We start from the raw sequence: 15,896 nt of genomic DNA, 5'->3' as shown, positions 1-15,896 counted from the left end.
GAGCGCGGCTGAGGGCGCCGGGGGAGGCGGCCGTGGGTGTGTGCGTGTGTTTGAAGGACGCCACCTCTCGCTCCTGCGTTCGCAGGCGGTGACTGGCGGCGGGGCTTCTCGCTCCGGCAACGGTGGCGACCGCGGCGGCGGCTTCCGGAGTCCCGCCGCGAAGATGCTCAAAGTCACGGTGCCCTCGTGCTCCGCCTCGTCCTGCTCTTCGGTCACCGCCAGTGTGGCCCCGGGGGCCGGGAGCCTCGTCCCGGATTACTGGATCGACGGCTCCAACAGGGATGCTTTGAACGATTTCTTCGAGGTGGAGTCGGAGCTGGGACGGTAAGGCGGAGGGGGGCGGGGTGGCGAGCTGGGGCGTTGGGGGGCGCCTTGGACCTGGTGGAGCCGGGCGCCCTGTGCGCGGGCTCGGGCTTCTGGGGAAGCCCGCGGCGCGCAGCGGGCGCTCTCCCTCTCGCAGCGACAGCTCCCGAGGATGCGGGAGCCGGCCTCCCTGCCCTTCGGTTTCTACCCGCTCTGGGAGAGAGCTCAGCACCATGCAAGTGCAAGTCGGGTCTCCCCGGGAGCGCCCAGGCCGGTGCAGCTGCTAGCAGCAGCCCGACTCTCTCCCACTCTCCCTCCTCCTCACCGGCTGCCACTTCCCTTGCGTGACAGCTCCCACCGCACGTGGGCCCTGCTTTCCCAACTGGTGTCTTTGCTCACGATTATATCTTGCCAGAGGGTCCTGTTTGTCTAGTTATTTTTTGGGGTTGGGGGGCTGAGGGAGCCTCTCCAAATCATGACAGAATTATTAAATTAGATTCTTTCTCTTTCCCCTCATCAAGCTCTTCAAAGCAAGTGGCACTAGAAATTAAACTTAAACACTAGCTTCCCTGAAGAGTCTGCTCAGGAGTGAAGGGGAAATGAATCATTTAAGAGAGTTGAAGGCAGAATAATGAACTAGTGTGGCTTTAAAGAAAAAGCAGCACATGGGGTGGTAATTAGTGAGAAGAGTTCTGCGGCTCTTCTTTCATGTGCTGGAGTGATTTGTTTAAATTATGTATGCAGAAAACCACCTCCCTGGGGTTGTAGAAATGTTCCTCATCCCTTCTCTGAAGATCCAAACAGGTAGTGATTTTGCCATGTGAATGATGCCATATGTTCTCATATTTTTATCCATTGAAAAATATTTTTCCCTTCCTTCCTTTCTCCTTTTCTCCTTTCTGCTATCCATAGGTAAGGGGCTTCTTTTCAACACTCATTTTAGAACCAGGCCCTTTATTATAGGAAATCTAAAGATGTAATTTCAGCGTTTAACAAGTTGAAGCTTCTGTACTTACTATTTCTTTGCAGTTTTATTTTCCATTCTTTTTTTGCTGGAAACAGTTTAGCTAACAGCCATTTTCTTTTTTATGTCATTGGAGACTACAGTGTGGGATTCTGGATGTTGGTACCTAGTGGGACTGTGTAAGGTCCACTTTTCCCCTCCGAATTGCCACTACTATTAATGGCTCACTGAGTGCAGAAGGTGTGGAAGAAAAGCAAAACTTCTGAATGAAAATTTAGGAGTTGCCACTGTTTTAAAATGTTTCAGAATATTTGAGCATTGAATAATGCATACATAAACATCCTGTTCTGATCAAGTTTTTCAATGTTCATCTGAAGATCTGCTGTAGTATGCATCCCCTCGTAGGTTGAAAATGAAATATCTCCTTCTGTAAGGTTTGAAGCCTACATAATTGTATGATGAGCTGCAGTGGAACAGTGTAAACTTCTGATTAAAGTGATAATCTACTTAAAATTGGTGAGTTTTAGAAACTGCCACCAAGTAGAGGAAGTGCCTGATGGCGCTCCAGGGACTGTCTCAACACCAAATCTAACTGCTTTCTGAGTAACGTTTACCTTAGATGCTCCTAATTGGCTATGACTTACCATCAGCACACGTTATCTTTGTGATTAAGCTTTGCCCTCAGGAAGCTCAAGAAATTTCCTTTAATGTAAGGAATGGGAAAATGGGTAGAAAAATAAATGAACTACAAATGGTGTATATGTACAAGATGGTAGATTTCATAGGGAAAACCTAAGGAATTTGGAGTTTATTATACTTTTTAAAACAGCTTGTTATATTTTGTACTAAATTTTGGAGCGTGAATATAAATCAATTATATATTGCTAAGACTCTCACTCTGCTAGCTAATCATTTGATTACCATGAAAATCACAGAATTAAAATATTTTGAGAAGAGATTTAAAATTGTTACTTCTGTCCTCTTTTTCAGTATTCATGTATATTAGGTAAGTTCTCTGTAGATGGCAGAATTGGTGAGGTGCATACTTACTCCATTTGGCTGAGACTTTGAGAAATTTTATCACTTCATGGTCAAAGTTGTTTTTTTTCAACAAAATAAACCTAAAACATAAAGCAACTCTGTTACAAATATAATTAGTAAGAATCTATAAAGCCAGAGAATGCAACAGAATTATAATTGTAGATATTGACTGAGTGACAAGTTTTCTTCCTCACAAGTGATAAAGTTGAGGCTCCATCGATTGGTTTCAAATCTTTACTCTCTTTACTTCCAGTCTTGGGCCAAGTCTGCCTGCCAGTGGTGACTCTAAAGCCAAAACATTTAATTCATTAGTAACACAGTTGTTATTAAGAGTAAGAGAACAATGCCCCTAGTGTTGTGTGGCGCCATTGTGGTTAGTTCCAGGATATAGACAGTTTCCTCCAGATCAAGTATAGATTAAGTTATAGAGTAATCTATTACAATTACATGTTGTAAGGTAGTGACTCCTGAATTCAGGAAAATTGGACAAATGACCATTAGGGCAACATAGCTTGAGGATGTATTTGGGGATTTCAGGGAACAAAATTCCCAAAGCTGTAACCACTTGAATCCCCTGGATGGTACTGACAGTACCAATCCACATATAGCCATTCAGACCAGGGTAGATGTGATATCTTTCTTTTTTCAGGATGAGGGTGAGGCAGGAGCTGAAGCAGGGGCTGAAGCAGGGGCCGAAGGGTGTTGAAAGGAATTATCTAAGAGTTTCAGGCAAACTAATTTATTTTCCCAAAAACCACATTTGAAAATACTGCTGTGTTTATAAAATTTGTTTAAAAGTTTACAAAAATCAAGTTTACAACAAATTCAGTTCTACTCAAGAAAATGAATTGGCCGTGATCCTGTTCAGGACTCCATATCATAAAGAGTGGTTGGTCCTTTGCCCAGTGATTTGAGAAATTGGTGTTTTGAAGGTTTTTCCAAGGGAGAAGGGAGCCTCCCTCTGGTCCAGATTCTGCCGGGTGGTATGGCAAACAGAGGGACAGGATTTGGCCTGGGCTGCTCTGTGGTGATGATTTGGCCCTGTGCATCGAAACCCATGTTCTGTCTTCAGTTATTTCTCACCTTTTGTTTCTGTCTGTTGTATGAGATTGAAAGAATGTTTGTAACAAAATCAGATGTATTCCCACACACACACAAGTTCAGGGAAGCAAATGAAAGATAATTAGGACAAGAGAATAAGAGTGTGAAAGTCACAGAATTAAAGTATTTTGAGAAATACTTACGTTTGCTCTCTTTTTCAGCGTAGAAATTGAGTTTTTGGAATCTTTTTTTTTTTAATTTCCATTACATTTCACTTTTGTTTCTTTAGGCTAATGACTTTCAGTACCTGCCCACCACCCAACTTGATTCACAATTTAAAAAAAAACTTATATAGCAACCCAATTTAAGCATAATTATATAGGATCCCTTGCTATGTGTGTTCTTGCTCAGGAAACAAATTTAGATAGTGAGTCATATGTGTATATAAAATGGAAAAAAAAGCTTCATAAAACAATGTTTATTCTTATTACCAGCAATGTACTCTAATATTTCCTATTCTGTGCTGTTTGATTTTATTCTAGTTCCTTAAAAATATTGGTTGAACCTACGTGATTTCACATCCCTCTAGTAGGTTGTGATTCAGTTTGGAAAGTGCTGTTTTAGGCCGTAAATCTGTGTATGCCAGATTAAAGTATGAGTATGAGTATCTTCCTTTCGAAAGATGCCATGCAGACCAATTGGTAACATTGAGTAGTGTCCAACTGCATAGCTCTGTAAAGAAAAATCCCCCTATCTTTCCTTCCAACATTATTGGGTTTCCCTTTTCAAACACTACTGGAAAAACTCTGGTTTCTCCACGAGGCCTGCTGCGTGGAGTGTATTCTGGACTGGCTGAGCAGTTCAGGAGGCTGGACCAGGAGCACCTTCACTGTGGAGTGGAGGAATCCAGAGGCCTGAGCAGGGCTGTAGTCCACTTGGTAACACGTAACTTTGTTCCCAGGTAACGGTCAGCAAATGCTTCCTGTAAGGAAACAGCAAAGTGTACATTTTCTGAAAGGAGGGCTCCAACCTGTGCTCCTGGCTGGGGAGGAATCGGATCCTCTCTTTTCCCTTTTCCCTTCCTTCCGTTTGTTCACGTCCATTCCTGAGCCATTCTTAGCCAGTGCTTCTTGGGCTCTTGGTCTTTCCCTCACACTGTCCTTTAGGGCCCCACAGCCTATCCAGCGTATCCCCACAGCTGGCTATGGATCTCCTGCCACACGCACTGCACTTGGTATCTTAAGCTCTTTTGGGGATGATGTTGTTATTTTTTTTTTATCTCACTAGGGATTTAAAGTATACCTGTTCAGTCCCTCTCTTGTTCTCTGTGCACCTGATTCTTTTCTCAGGCAGTTGACCCAGTAGCAAGGTGGGATTGCAATTGGGAGAACAGAAACTGGGGCTGCACAGGCTCTCCTCACCAACACTGGCTACAAGTTCTGGAAGGCAGGGTGTGTAGATTTGGCTGGTTCACTCTTGTGTGCTCATTGCCTGGCATAGTGCTCAGTACTCAGCAGGTGCTCAACAAATGATTTTGAAGAGAATGAATGAATGATAACAAAGTGGGCCAGGCACTGTGGGTCCTGATGTGATGATCTCAGTTCTAAGGACCCCAAGGAAAGGGAAATCTGGTGACCTGTTTTGACGTGTGTGACCATGATCTTAATCTCACTCAGCATTGGTTTCCTTTCTTGGCAGTATTGATAACTGCCACCTCTGTAGCTTGTTGGTATTGAAAATAATGCTGCTTTTCTGTTGGCAGAGTGCTTTGTGGCTCTGAAATGAAAGGGATTCAGTTTCACCTTTACTATCATTTTACCACAGGCATGTCAGAATTAGGAGTTAAATCAACTTGAATTTAAAAGCATGAAATGCCTCCAAGCTATGCCAACCACTAAAGTTAATACATAGTAAATGCTAAATTTGAAAATACTCTCATTGTAAAGAGCCTTAAAGTCAAGTGAAGATTATGATAGGATCATTACTTTAAGAATGCACTATTTTTCCATGTTTAAATACTGTTGCAAGGGTAAAAATAACTCCTAATTTGGAAAAAAAAAAAAAAAAAGACACAGGTGCTATCAGCTTCTAAGTTGTTCTGGTGAACTTTACTTTAAAAAAAAGAAAAAAAAAAGAAAGAAAGAGAACGAAAACACTAACCACAAAATAGCTTCAAAGACCTTTCTTGTAAATGCTTTACCCTCAGACACATCTGTGTGGATTATGTGTTTGCAATAATACTTTTGAGAATAAAGTACTGAGTGGTAGCCAAGCGAACTGTTTCAACTACTAATTGTTATGTTGTTTTATGTTAATGGGTTTTTTTTACTAGCTTAAAAAGTAGTTCTCTTTAGACTCCCTTTCATTAAAGCTAACATCTAATAAAAAATACTGAATTTTAAAAATTTCAAGGTCAGGTTTATTCTGCAAAATATATTATTTGAGTAAATGAACCATATAGTTCAAGCCAAAGAATAACTTTACATAAAGTCAATAGCAGCTAGAATCAAAGTTTTACTCAAATTGTATTAATCTTTACCTTATTTTTAAAAATCTATTTGATAGTGCAGGATAATCTGAAAATTTCATAACTCCAATGGTTTAATTAGGAAGTTAGATCTAAATATTGATGGCATAGTATTAGCATATAAAGGACATGTCCTCTTCAGTGCAGTCTATTTTTAAAATTCTAATTGCTAATGGAGGGCAGTGGCTGTGTGGGTGATGTAAAATAATGAAAGGTTTGGGTGGGAGATTTTCCTCAGCAATCTTATCAGTGGCAGATCAAATCAGGACAGAGTGCTGCATAGAGGATGATTTATAATGATGGGCAAAGGGTAGTACCTGTAAAGCTTGCTCTTTCTCTTAGAACAGTTTCTCAACTTTGGCACTGTAGACATTTGGGACCAGATAATTCTTTGATGTGGGGCTGTCCTGTGCATTGTAAGATGTTTAGCAGTGTCCCTGGCCTCTGCCCACTAGATGCCGGTAGCAATCCTCCCCCAGCCACCCCACCCCCACCAATTGTGACTACCAAAAATGTCTCTAGACATTATCAAGTGTCACCCCCTCCTCTGTTGAGAACCACTGTCTCAGAAGCTTGAAGCTAGTCTTTTACATGATGTTCTTCTAGTTATGTAGATGGTTAACAAGGAGTTTGATGGAATAAAGTCATTTGGCTTTATTGATTATCTGCTACAACCAAATGTTTTTGACATTTTTGTGTATTACCATTGATTTCTGCTGTATATGCATACCATCTGTGCTATAATTTGCTTAATATTTTTGTTTAAATCACCTCATTTTTGTTAACCTAAATTTATTTACTGAGAATACTTATTTTCATTAAATTGAAAACCAGTATTCATCCCATAAATAGAGGCAATAAGAACAAAGCATTTTTACTAAATCATAGCTAGAAATGCTTGCCTCCAGAAAGCTCCAAGCCTGAGAATTGTTTTCTCTTTGTTAAAAAGGGAGATTATCAAAGATTAGCAAAGTTAAAACCATAGTGGCACAAACTGAGGTTTTCTTCTTGATGTAATCAGACAATTGAAAATAATTGAAAAGAGAATGATGTCATTTTTTGATTCCTTGTTATTTAATTCCATGTCTTCATGCCACTTAATGTCCTCTCTGTTACAGGTCTGATCCTTTGAATAACTATGAGCTAGGCAATTTATGGTGTAGGGGGCAGGGTGAGGGGGATAGAGTATGAATGAATATGATAAATAAAACACTACTTGGCCTCCACATGTATAGTTTACTTGTAGGGCACCAACAATCTAATATGAGATAAATAAATAAATAAAACTAATACCAGATGGAGATAATGAGTTACAGCAGTCTTTACAACAGAGTGATAATTCTGACTGGGAAGATTGAGCTGTCTTCATTGGGAGGGGTGAATCTTGAATTTTGGCAGGATTTTAACAAGGTAGAGCTTTGGTGAAGAGCATTCCAGATGGAAAATAGATTCTAAAGAAAAAGGCAAAAAAATACCTGGCAGAAGAATGCAGGGTGTATATTTTATTTTGCAAACTTTACAAAGCATGAACATTGTAATGACAGATAAGGTTGGGAGGGTAAGTTGATTATCAGACCAAAGAAAGCCTGTAAAAAAAATGACTGAGTTTGTATCAACCGAAAACCAAAATTATAGATAAAGAGAAAGAAACCATTATGAGAGAAAAAGGTGGCTATAGAAGCAGCTTCCTCTTGGGCTAAAGATGTGGGACTCAGAACTTGCCACTAACTCACAATGTAGATAAGTGAGGGGGGTGGGTAAGAGAGAACTTACCACGTTGGTTTAAAAAAAAAAAAAGAAAAAAGAAACCCTCCCGCACTCTAGACTAGAATAAGAAAGGGGAAGTGTGGGATTGAGGGGATTAAGATCAGTTACCTACACTGGGTAAAGAGCCTGTAAAGGGATAGACAGTAACTATTTTAGGTTTTGTGGGCTACAGATCTCTGTGGCAACTCTCAATTCTGATGATTGAGTGAAAACAGCCGAAGACAACGCAGAAACCAATGCACATGGCTGTGTTCCAATGAAACTTTATGACAATAAAATTTCAATTTCATATAATTTTCACATCACATTCTTTTGATTTTTAAAAACCATTTTAAAATGTAAAAACTCTTCTTAAGTTGTGGATAATCAAAAATAAGTGACTGCTGTATTAGGCCCTTGGCAAGAGGTTTGCTGACCCCTGACCTAGATCAGTCAAGGTAAACTTCTACTCCTCCTCAGTTATATGAGAATTTCAGGTTCAAATGATCTCAAAACTTCATTTATTCAAGGAATTACCTTTGATCTCCCTTTTACTTTGAACATGTCAACCTGATATTATTAGTTTTTCCAGTGAGCACAGGCTTTAAGTGCATTCTCATCCTCTTTCTACATCTGTTGAAACTGTATCAGTTGCAGTTCTTACCTACGTAGCATGTTGGCTAGCTCCAATCATCATTCATGTTTTTGAAAATGAAGTAGCTTTGTTTGAAGGGTGTTTAAGTTAAATTTCCATACCATGATCAGCATTCACATTCAAAGACTATTGGAGGGTCATTTGTTTTTTGTATAATAATTAGATTTCAGGTTGCTCATTCTTCTATTATATTTGAAGTGACAGTGATTATAAAGTAATATGCTAAATAATCAATAAAGATTTGCTTCTAATTAGTAAAGTTTAATTAATTCATTTTTCTGTTTACTAATATATTATCTGCATGTTGAATAATCATTCTATATGCCATACACATATGACAGGTGGACTAATTAATGTCCTTTAAGTTGAGACTGTTTAAATAAGCATTTTTTTGAAGAAAAGTTATTCTTTCTTAGTTTGAATAGAGTTTAGAGCTAACTAAAGCAGTCACTCATATCTTAACTAGAGCAGAGGTCTCCAAAGTGGGATGTTCACATCCAGGGGGTGCATGATATAATGGGATGCTAGAAGAACATATTATTTTTTCTAATTTTTGCTTTTTTAAAATGTTTTGAAAACAACATTACATATTGGTTCAATAGCATATGTATTGCATTTATAGGTACATAAGTATACACAATTTGGGAGCATGTGCTCAAAACATTTTATTTGATGATTACTGGATCAAAGAATGGTAGTTCTAAGTGGTTACTGAATAAGTTTTTTACTTATATTTAAATACTAACATTTTGCTTTATGAAAATGATTTTAAAGCAAATACATAGATCAAAATGCAAACAAAGAAATCATATTACAAGGTGTGACTTTGTGCAGAAAGGGGAAGTGGGCACATATGTGCACTTGTTATGCATTTTAAGACTACCCGATGAAAGATTTTGATAAGAACGTAACTGCCATTGTAACCAAAAAAGTCATATGGCAGAGTAAAGAAAAAAGAGAAAAGGAATACAGTTTGCCCATCAAGCAGAGGGTTTAATGAATTTTGTTTTTCGTTGTTGTTGAACCCAAAATTCATAGGCAAGAACCTCAATTTCAAAATACCTAACTTACTTCATGGTAAATTTTGTCAACTGCTGGCTTAAGCAGCTGACTGCATTTGCCTGAAGTGTTTGGTGGGCAGGGGTTGGAGAGTTGTGAGCATTAGTGCCAGGATGCTGAGTTTAACTTGGTTAACAAATGCATTGTCATCAGTTAATTACTTCTTAAGTCATGCTTCAGGATGATATGGTTGAAAAATTCACCAAAATTTTGGTGCAAAAATATTTTTTAAAAAAACTAGAGATAACAGTCTGTTTAGAATGGTCTGCTAAAAAAGTAATACATATGACATGCTCTTAACTGTTTTCTTTACTAGTTTGTGGTAGCATTCTTCGTTAAAAGTGTACTTTCTTTGATTTGTCATGATTATAGACAGAATTTGACTAATATTACAAACCAGAACAAAGAAGAGTAGGGGATAGCAAATCCGTAGTTAGGTTCACACATTTATTGTTACCTATAATGCAGTATTTGAATGATTTCTTCCCACTTTCAGTCTTCATGGACTGTTTAGTAGGGACTTTTGCTTGCATTGCCCAGAATCTTGTACTTTTTATTTTTTTAAATTAATTAATTAATTAATTTTTAATTTTTGGCTGCGTTGGGTCTTTGTTGCTGCACGCGGGCTTTCTCTAGTTGTGGCGAGCAGGGGCTACAGGGAAAAAACCTTAGTCCAACTTACTTGGTCTTTTAGCATTCTGACCCCAACTTGCCTGCCAGCCTTGTTCCCCACCACTTCTAATTACCACCATGGAGTGTTTACCAGGAACTTGGTGTTGAGATTTTCCTTTTTTTTAATGTGCATTGCTAATTATTTCAATAATACAGCAAGGTGATCAACCCGAGCATCATTTCTCAGATGAGGAGCCTGAAGCTCAGAAAGGTCAAGCAGCTTGTCCAAGCTCACGCAGCTGGGGAGGGGAGCAGAGCTGGGATTCAAGACCAGGTTGTCAGACTGCGGTGCTCCTCTCTTACCTGCCATCCTCAAGGGACCCCTCATGCTCCTCATACCTCCATGGTGTTGTGCGTGAAACTCTCCTGGCCTGAAACGCCCTTTGCCTTCTAATTCCTCCAGGAGAGTCACCCTGCCCCCTAAGCCGAAGGTTTCTCCTGCCTCCCGGCTCTCATACCATGTCACACATTTATTGTCTTACAGGTAAATGGTTTGTGGCCTTCACCACCAGAGCATCTGTTCCTCAGACAGAGGAACCCCGAATCTTATCCATCTTTTGTCCCCACTACTAAGCCCATCCTCCAGCTTACTAGCTGCCCCCCATAAGTGCTTAATAAGTGGTTGTGGAATAGCGAGTGAATGAATAAATATTAGAAGAATTAGATGAACAACTGCAGGAAAACGAGCACACTCTTAAATCTCTCTTCCTTCAGGATGTTTTTCCTACGCATATCCCCTGCTAAACCAGTGCACTGTGAAATTACTTATTCAATGTCTTTGTCCTTCTCTTTAGAATGTAAGCCTCTGTGGGCAGGACCTCTGTCTCTTTGTTCATTACTGTGTCCCCAGACCTATTGCAATGCCTGGTGTGTAGTGAGCACTCATTAAATATTTGTTGAGTAAATGAGTCAGTTGTACCAGCAGGGCATCTGCAATTGAAAGTCCTTTGTAATGCTAGGGGCTCTGGTCTTTTATCAGGCTGCTCTGTCTTAAAGAGCCCCCCACGTCTGAATGAACTGGGAATCGTGTGACCTTCTGTGATTAGATCATCTTTGTTGAAGGTACTCTCTAGCCACAAGCATCTGTGCATCTATGTTTTCTTCCAGTTGAATTCTCTGGATGATTACCTTAGTTCTTTACTGAGTGTTCAGGAGACAGAGCAGCTTTTGGAGTTAGTAGGGTTCTAAGCTCCAAAGGCTTTGTAAATGTGTTGGAAGCTCCTTGAATACTTTTTTTTTTTTTATTTTGTACTTTTTAAATGCCTAATCTCTTTTTTAGAAACATGTACTCATTATTATATTTGCTCATTTTTACTTCTGTAAGATGGTATGGAAAAAACCTGAACGATCTTTTTGGCCAGCCCAATAATTATTCTGGAAAATGTGTATGTCCCCATCTCTATTTTTGATGACGGAGGCCAGGGAAGTATGGTGAAAGAAAGATTGTGTATAGGAGAGAGGGGGGCAGAGATGGAGCTGAGGGATGGAAGGAAGGTCACTCCTCACCTAGGGCTATTTTTTGTTTTCTGAGTTAGCTACACCTCAACCCACAAGCACCTCTCTGTCCCTACCTGACTTCTCCCTGTTACCGTTGTCCCACAAGAACCCAGGTCCATTTCATTTTCCTTGTATCTCCCCTTGTTATGGCCTGAGTGCTTGTGTCCCCACCGTGGATTCTTATGTTGAAGCCCTAACCCCCAATGTGATGGTATTTGGAGAAGGGGCCTTTGAGAGGTGGTTAGGGTTAGATGACGTCATGGGGGGAGGGCCCTAATGATGGGATCTGTGCCCTTGTAAGAAGAGAGATGGGAGAGCATACTCTCTCTCCCTCTGCCATATGAGGACACAGCAAGAGGTCAGCTGTCTGCAAGCCAGGAAGAGAGCTCTCACCAGAACCCGACCATGTTGGCGCCCTGATCTTGAATTTCCAGCCTCCAGAACTGTGAGAAATAAATGTCTGTTGTTTAAGTCCCCCAGTGTATTTTGCTATGGCAGTTGAGCCGACCAAGATGCCCATGTACCCCTTCCCCCACTTTGAATATCTATCTAACTTTGGTCACAACCTCAGAATCTGCCTGCAGTGTCTCAGAGACTAACCTGAGTTAATCTAGGCTAATGTGGCAAGCAGAGCTTGAGGATAGTGATGTACGTTTCCTTTCCCAGATGCCCACCATTGTTCTTCTCCCAGATGTTGGGGGATGCAGTCAAGAGGCCCACTTCACAGGCAGTATAGTGCGGCCTTGGCTTTATCTAGGCGCTGCCTCCTGGCATTACCACCTTGGTATCCACTGTGCATCCATATCCATACCTGTTGGCTTTCCAAGTGCCCGTGCCTGCCAGCTCCCAGCATATTATTTCCTCAGCAGCTGGCACAGGATTTTTTTGTTGCCAACTAGAAGCTCAGCTATTAAAAAATAAAACTTGGCCCATCTTGAGAATCATATGTTTCCATCAGAACTTGGATCTGCATTCTGGCACAGCTCATTCAGTCATGCACCTCTCTCAGGACCAAGAACCCAGTGTTCCTCTGGGTCTCTGACCACACTTTCACCTGCTTGTTCCAAATGCAGTTTCCAACCTGGAGTAACCTGTGATGCTTGTGATTTGTTGAGCACCAGTTTACCAACATTTACTTGGTCTTTTTGAATTTATTAACTTGTTCAGTGTTTCTTTAGCACTAGGTTGCCTTCTTTGATAGTTTGTGTCAGTTTTATATCTTAAATTGTTAATTCTCAAGAATCAGGTTCATGTTTCCTCAGTTATTGAGAAGCTAACAGACATGAAGGCATGGAGTAAACACTGCATGACTTTGCATGAGCTTGAGGCAGTCCAAGAAAGGAGATCTTAATATTTATTAATATCTGACTGCTGTTCTTTTGTATTTCACATACTGAAAATAATGTGTGGTATAACCTTAAGGTTTTCCATATCTTCAGACAAAAGGATAGTTTGGACAGTTTAAAATAACTGCTGTAGATGGGTTTTTCTGTATAATTTTTACAGTTTGCTTTTCTTATAAGAAGAGCATTAAAATTAGAGAATATTAATCATTTTGTAGCTTTGAAATCTTATTTGTGCCAACTTTAACTTTGTCATATATTTATTAATTTTTTATTGAGAATAATGCATTCTTCACTGGAAAGTTAAATAACCAGACCCAGAATCACTGCAACTTGACTGTGATTCAGAAATAAATAGGAGAGTCCTGGAAATCATTTAAGGATGTTAAAAAACAAAACAAAAACAGATGTGATTAGGAATATTTTAAAGCAGACTGTAGTCTGTGTACACTGATAAAAACATATCACATAAAAAAGACTTCTTGTATTAAAATGACATCGGTATTAGCCATGCATAAAGAATATATTTCTCTAACTTGGTACCTAACTAGTAAAATAAAGTTTGACTTTTGGTTTCATCATACGTTTCTTTAGTAGCTGCTGTTAATTGTCTTAGTCTCTTTTCTGGTGAAGGGATTTCTTTGAAGCACTTAAGAAACAAATGAATAAACTTTGAGGAAGGTGTTAATGAGATACAAATGGCTAGGAAAAAAGGGGGAAAAAATAGAGACCAGATGACTTAGGAGGTGTCTTACTGACTGTCATTCAGGTAAGGGATATTAACTCTGGAATGGCTCTCTGTAAAGAAGGAGGTGATTAGATATCACAATCCTAAGTGATTGGATATCACAGTCTTTTGAAATGTCTTCTGATTCCAAGATTCTGAATATGAGTTGGCTATAGGCACTCTGAGAATAAAAATCAGGGCTGCAGGCCATATAAAATGAACCCATGACTCCAACGGATATTAATAGAACCCCCAGTGGCAACTATGGTGTAAAAATACATTCCAACTCTGGTACCTATTAGCTGTCTATTGTTAATGAATCTTTTAAACTGTAATGAGCTTCATTTTCCTCATCTGTAGAATGAAAATACTAGTGCCTTTCTCACAGGATTATTGCAAAGATTTTAAAAAGACAAATTATGTGACTGTATTAAGCAAAAAAGCTGTGCACATACTGCATGAGACTTTTTATTTTAATAATAGTAATAAATTTTTTTACTATTAACTCCAGACTTTATTTGGATTTCATCAGCTTTTCCATTAATGTCCTCCCTCTCTTCCAGACTCTAATCCAGGCAACCACATTGCATTTAGTTGGCATGTTTCCTTGCCTTCTCTGATATGTGACAGTTTCTCAGTCTTTCCTTGTTTTTCATGACCTTGACAGTCTTGAGGAGTATTGGACAGGTGTCCTGTAGAGTGCCCCCTAATTTGGGTTTGCCTGTCATTTTCCCACATGATTAACTGGGGTAGTGAGTTTTTGGAAAGAATACCACAGAGGTGAAGTGCCCTTCTTGTCACATCCTATCAGGGGTACTCGAAGCCACCTGACATCTCTGTTGATTTTAACCTTCATCACTTGGTGAAGGTGGTGTTTGCCAGATTTCTCTGCTGTACGGTTACTACTTATCCCTTCCCCTACTCTGTCTAGTCTTTGGAACTGAGTCGCTAAAGCTAAAATAACCAACTCTTGGGAGGGAGGGTGATTAAGCTCCACCTCTTGGAGGGAGGAATATCTACATATTATTTGTAGTTCTGTAGAGAAGCTTTGTGAGGTATTGTTTTATTACTAATAAATTCTTATATGTATATAAGATGATTGGATACCTTAAGTCATTTTCCAAATTTTTTTTAAAAAATATACTGCCAGCATACATCATGCAGTTAGGAATGTACTAGATGGTGAGAAACTTTGAATCTGGTAGAGGCTGTCCCTGGAATCTTGTGCTTAGACAATGGAGAGTACTGGAGATGTGTGTTTAAGGGGAAGGTGTGAAGTCAAAAACTCTCTTTTGTTTTGATGGAGGTAGATAGGCTCTAGACAGTAGTTGGTCTCTTTCTGTGTCTTGTAAGTGCATAATTCATAATAGGAATGGCTCTCATTTCAGATGGCCCGCTGAACTCTCTGTTGCAAGACCATATAGGCAACTGTGATGCAGGTTATTCAAACTGACTCCATCTTCCACTCACCTCCAACCAACAGCCATTACCAAACCTGCTTCTCTATTTGTGTATTCCATCTCAGTAAATGTTACCACCATCTACCTTGGCTCCCTACCTAGGATCATGGGAGACATTCTGGATTTTTCCTTCACCTCTGCTAATAAGACATATTCTTTCACTTAACAGATATATGATCCTGGGAACGTCCCTTATCCATTCTGAGTCTCAAAAGAGGTATAATAATCTCATAAATTTATTATGAGGATTCAGTGAGATCAGGCATTATAAAGTTCTTGGCATGATGTATATTGCACAATTCAATGAAAGTCATTGGGTGTGACCTCTCTTAAATATATTTTAAAGCAGGGGTCCTGGTCCTCTTAGTTCTATAAATTAGGCACTCTTTCCTAGAGTACTGCACTGGTATCTTAAATATTGTCTCTACTCTCATCCACTTCCCACTCCGCTTGGAAGGTAACCTTTCAAAGACCAAGTTTGATTATGCCACTCCCCTGCTTAGAATCTTTTAACATCTTGCTCCCCATCTAGGATGTGGAACCCTTTTGCACGAACAGCAGGTCTTTTCAGAACAGCTCCTGTTGCTTTCCTGTCTCACCTTCACCAAGCCTGCCTTCTCACCTTGGGTTCCAGCCCAACCAGCTGTTTTTCCTTATGTGGGATCTGTCATGCTGCCCCATTTCAGTGTGCAGTGTGCAGCACCTCCACCGTCCTTTCCCCAGTAAGCACCCTTCACACCATACGCTCCTTGTCTACTGTATCAGCACCTCTTTCTTCTTCGTGTGAGCACAGGAAAGCCTTGCCTGACTCAGAGGAAGGCCGTCTTACACTCTGCTTCTGTAGCTCTGGTGTAGTGCTAG

At 39.9% G+C, this 15,896-nt stretch overlaps 1 protein-coding gene across 5 annotated transcripts in view; it reads left to right on the top strand.

The window, feature by feature from the left end:
* The window catches only part of CAMK4 (calcium/calmodulin dependent protein kinase IV), a 239,870-nt gene that overhangs the window by 13,680 nt on the left and 210,294 nt on the right, over positions 1-15,896 (top strand). For all 5 annotated transcript variants that reach the window (XM_082455785.1, XM_082455784.1, XM_082455786.1 and 2 more), the window contains exon 2: positions 86-324. In XM_082455785.1, coding sequence (XP_082311911.1) covers positions 86-324 — 239 coding nt within the window. The remainder of the gene's footprint in view (positions 1-85; positions 325-15,896) is intronic.

The sequence above is a fragment of the Balaenoptera physalus genome, assembly GCF_965194825.1.
Source record: "Balaenoptera physalus genome assembly, chromosome: 3".
NCBI classification, from domain to species: Eukaryota; Metazoa; Chordata; class Mammalia; order Artiodactyla; family Balaenopteridae; genus Balaenoptera; species Balaenoptera physalus.
The sequence above is the reverse complement of the archived record's forward strand: the minus strand, read 5'-3'. Positions and strand labels throughout refer to the sequence as shown.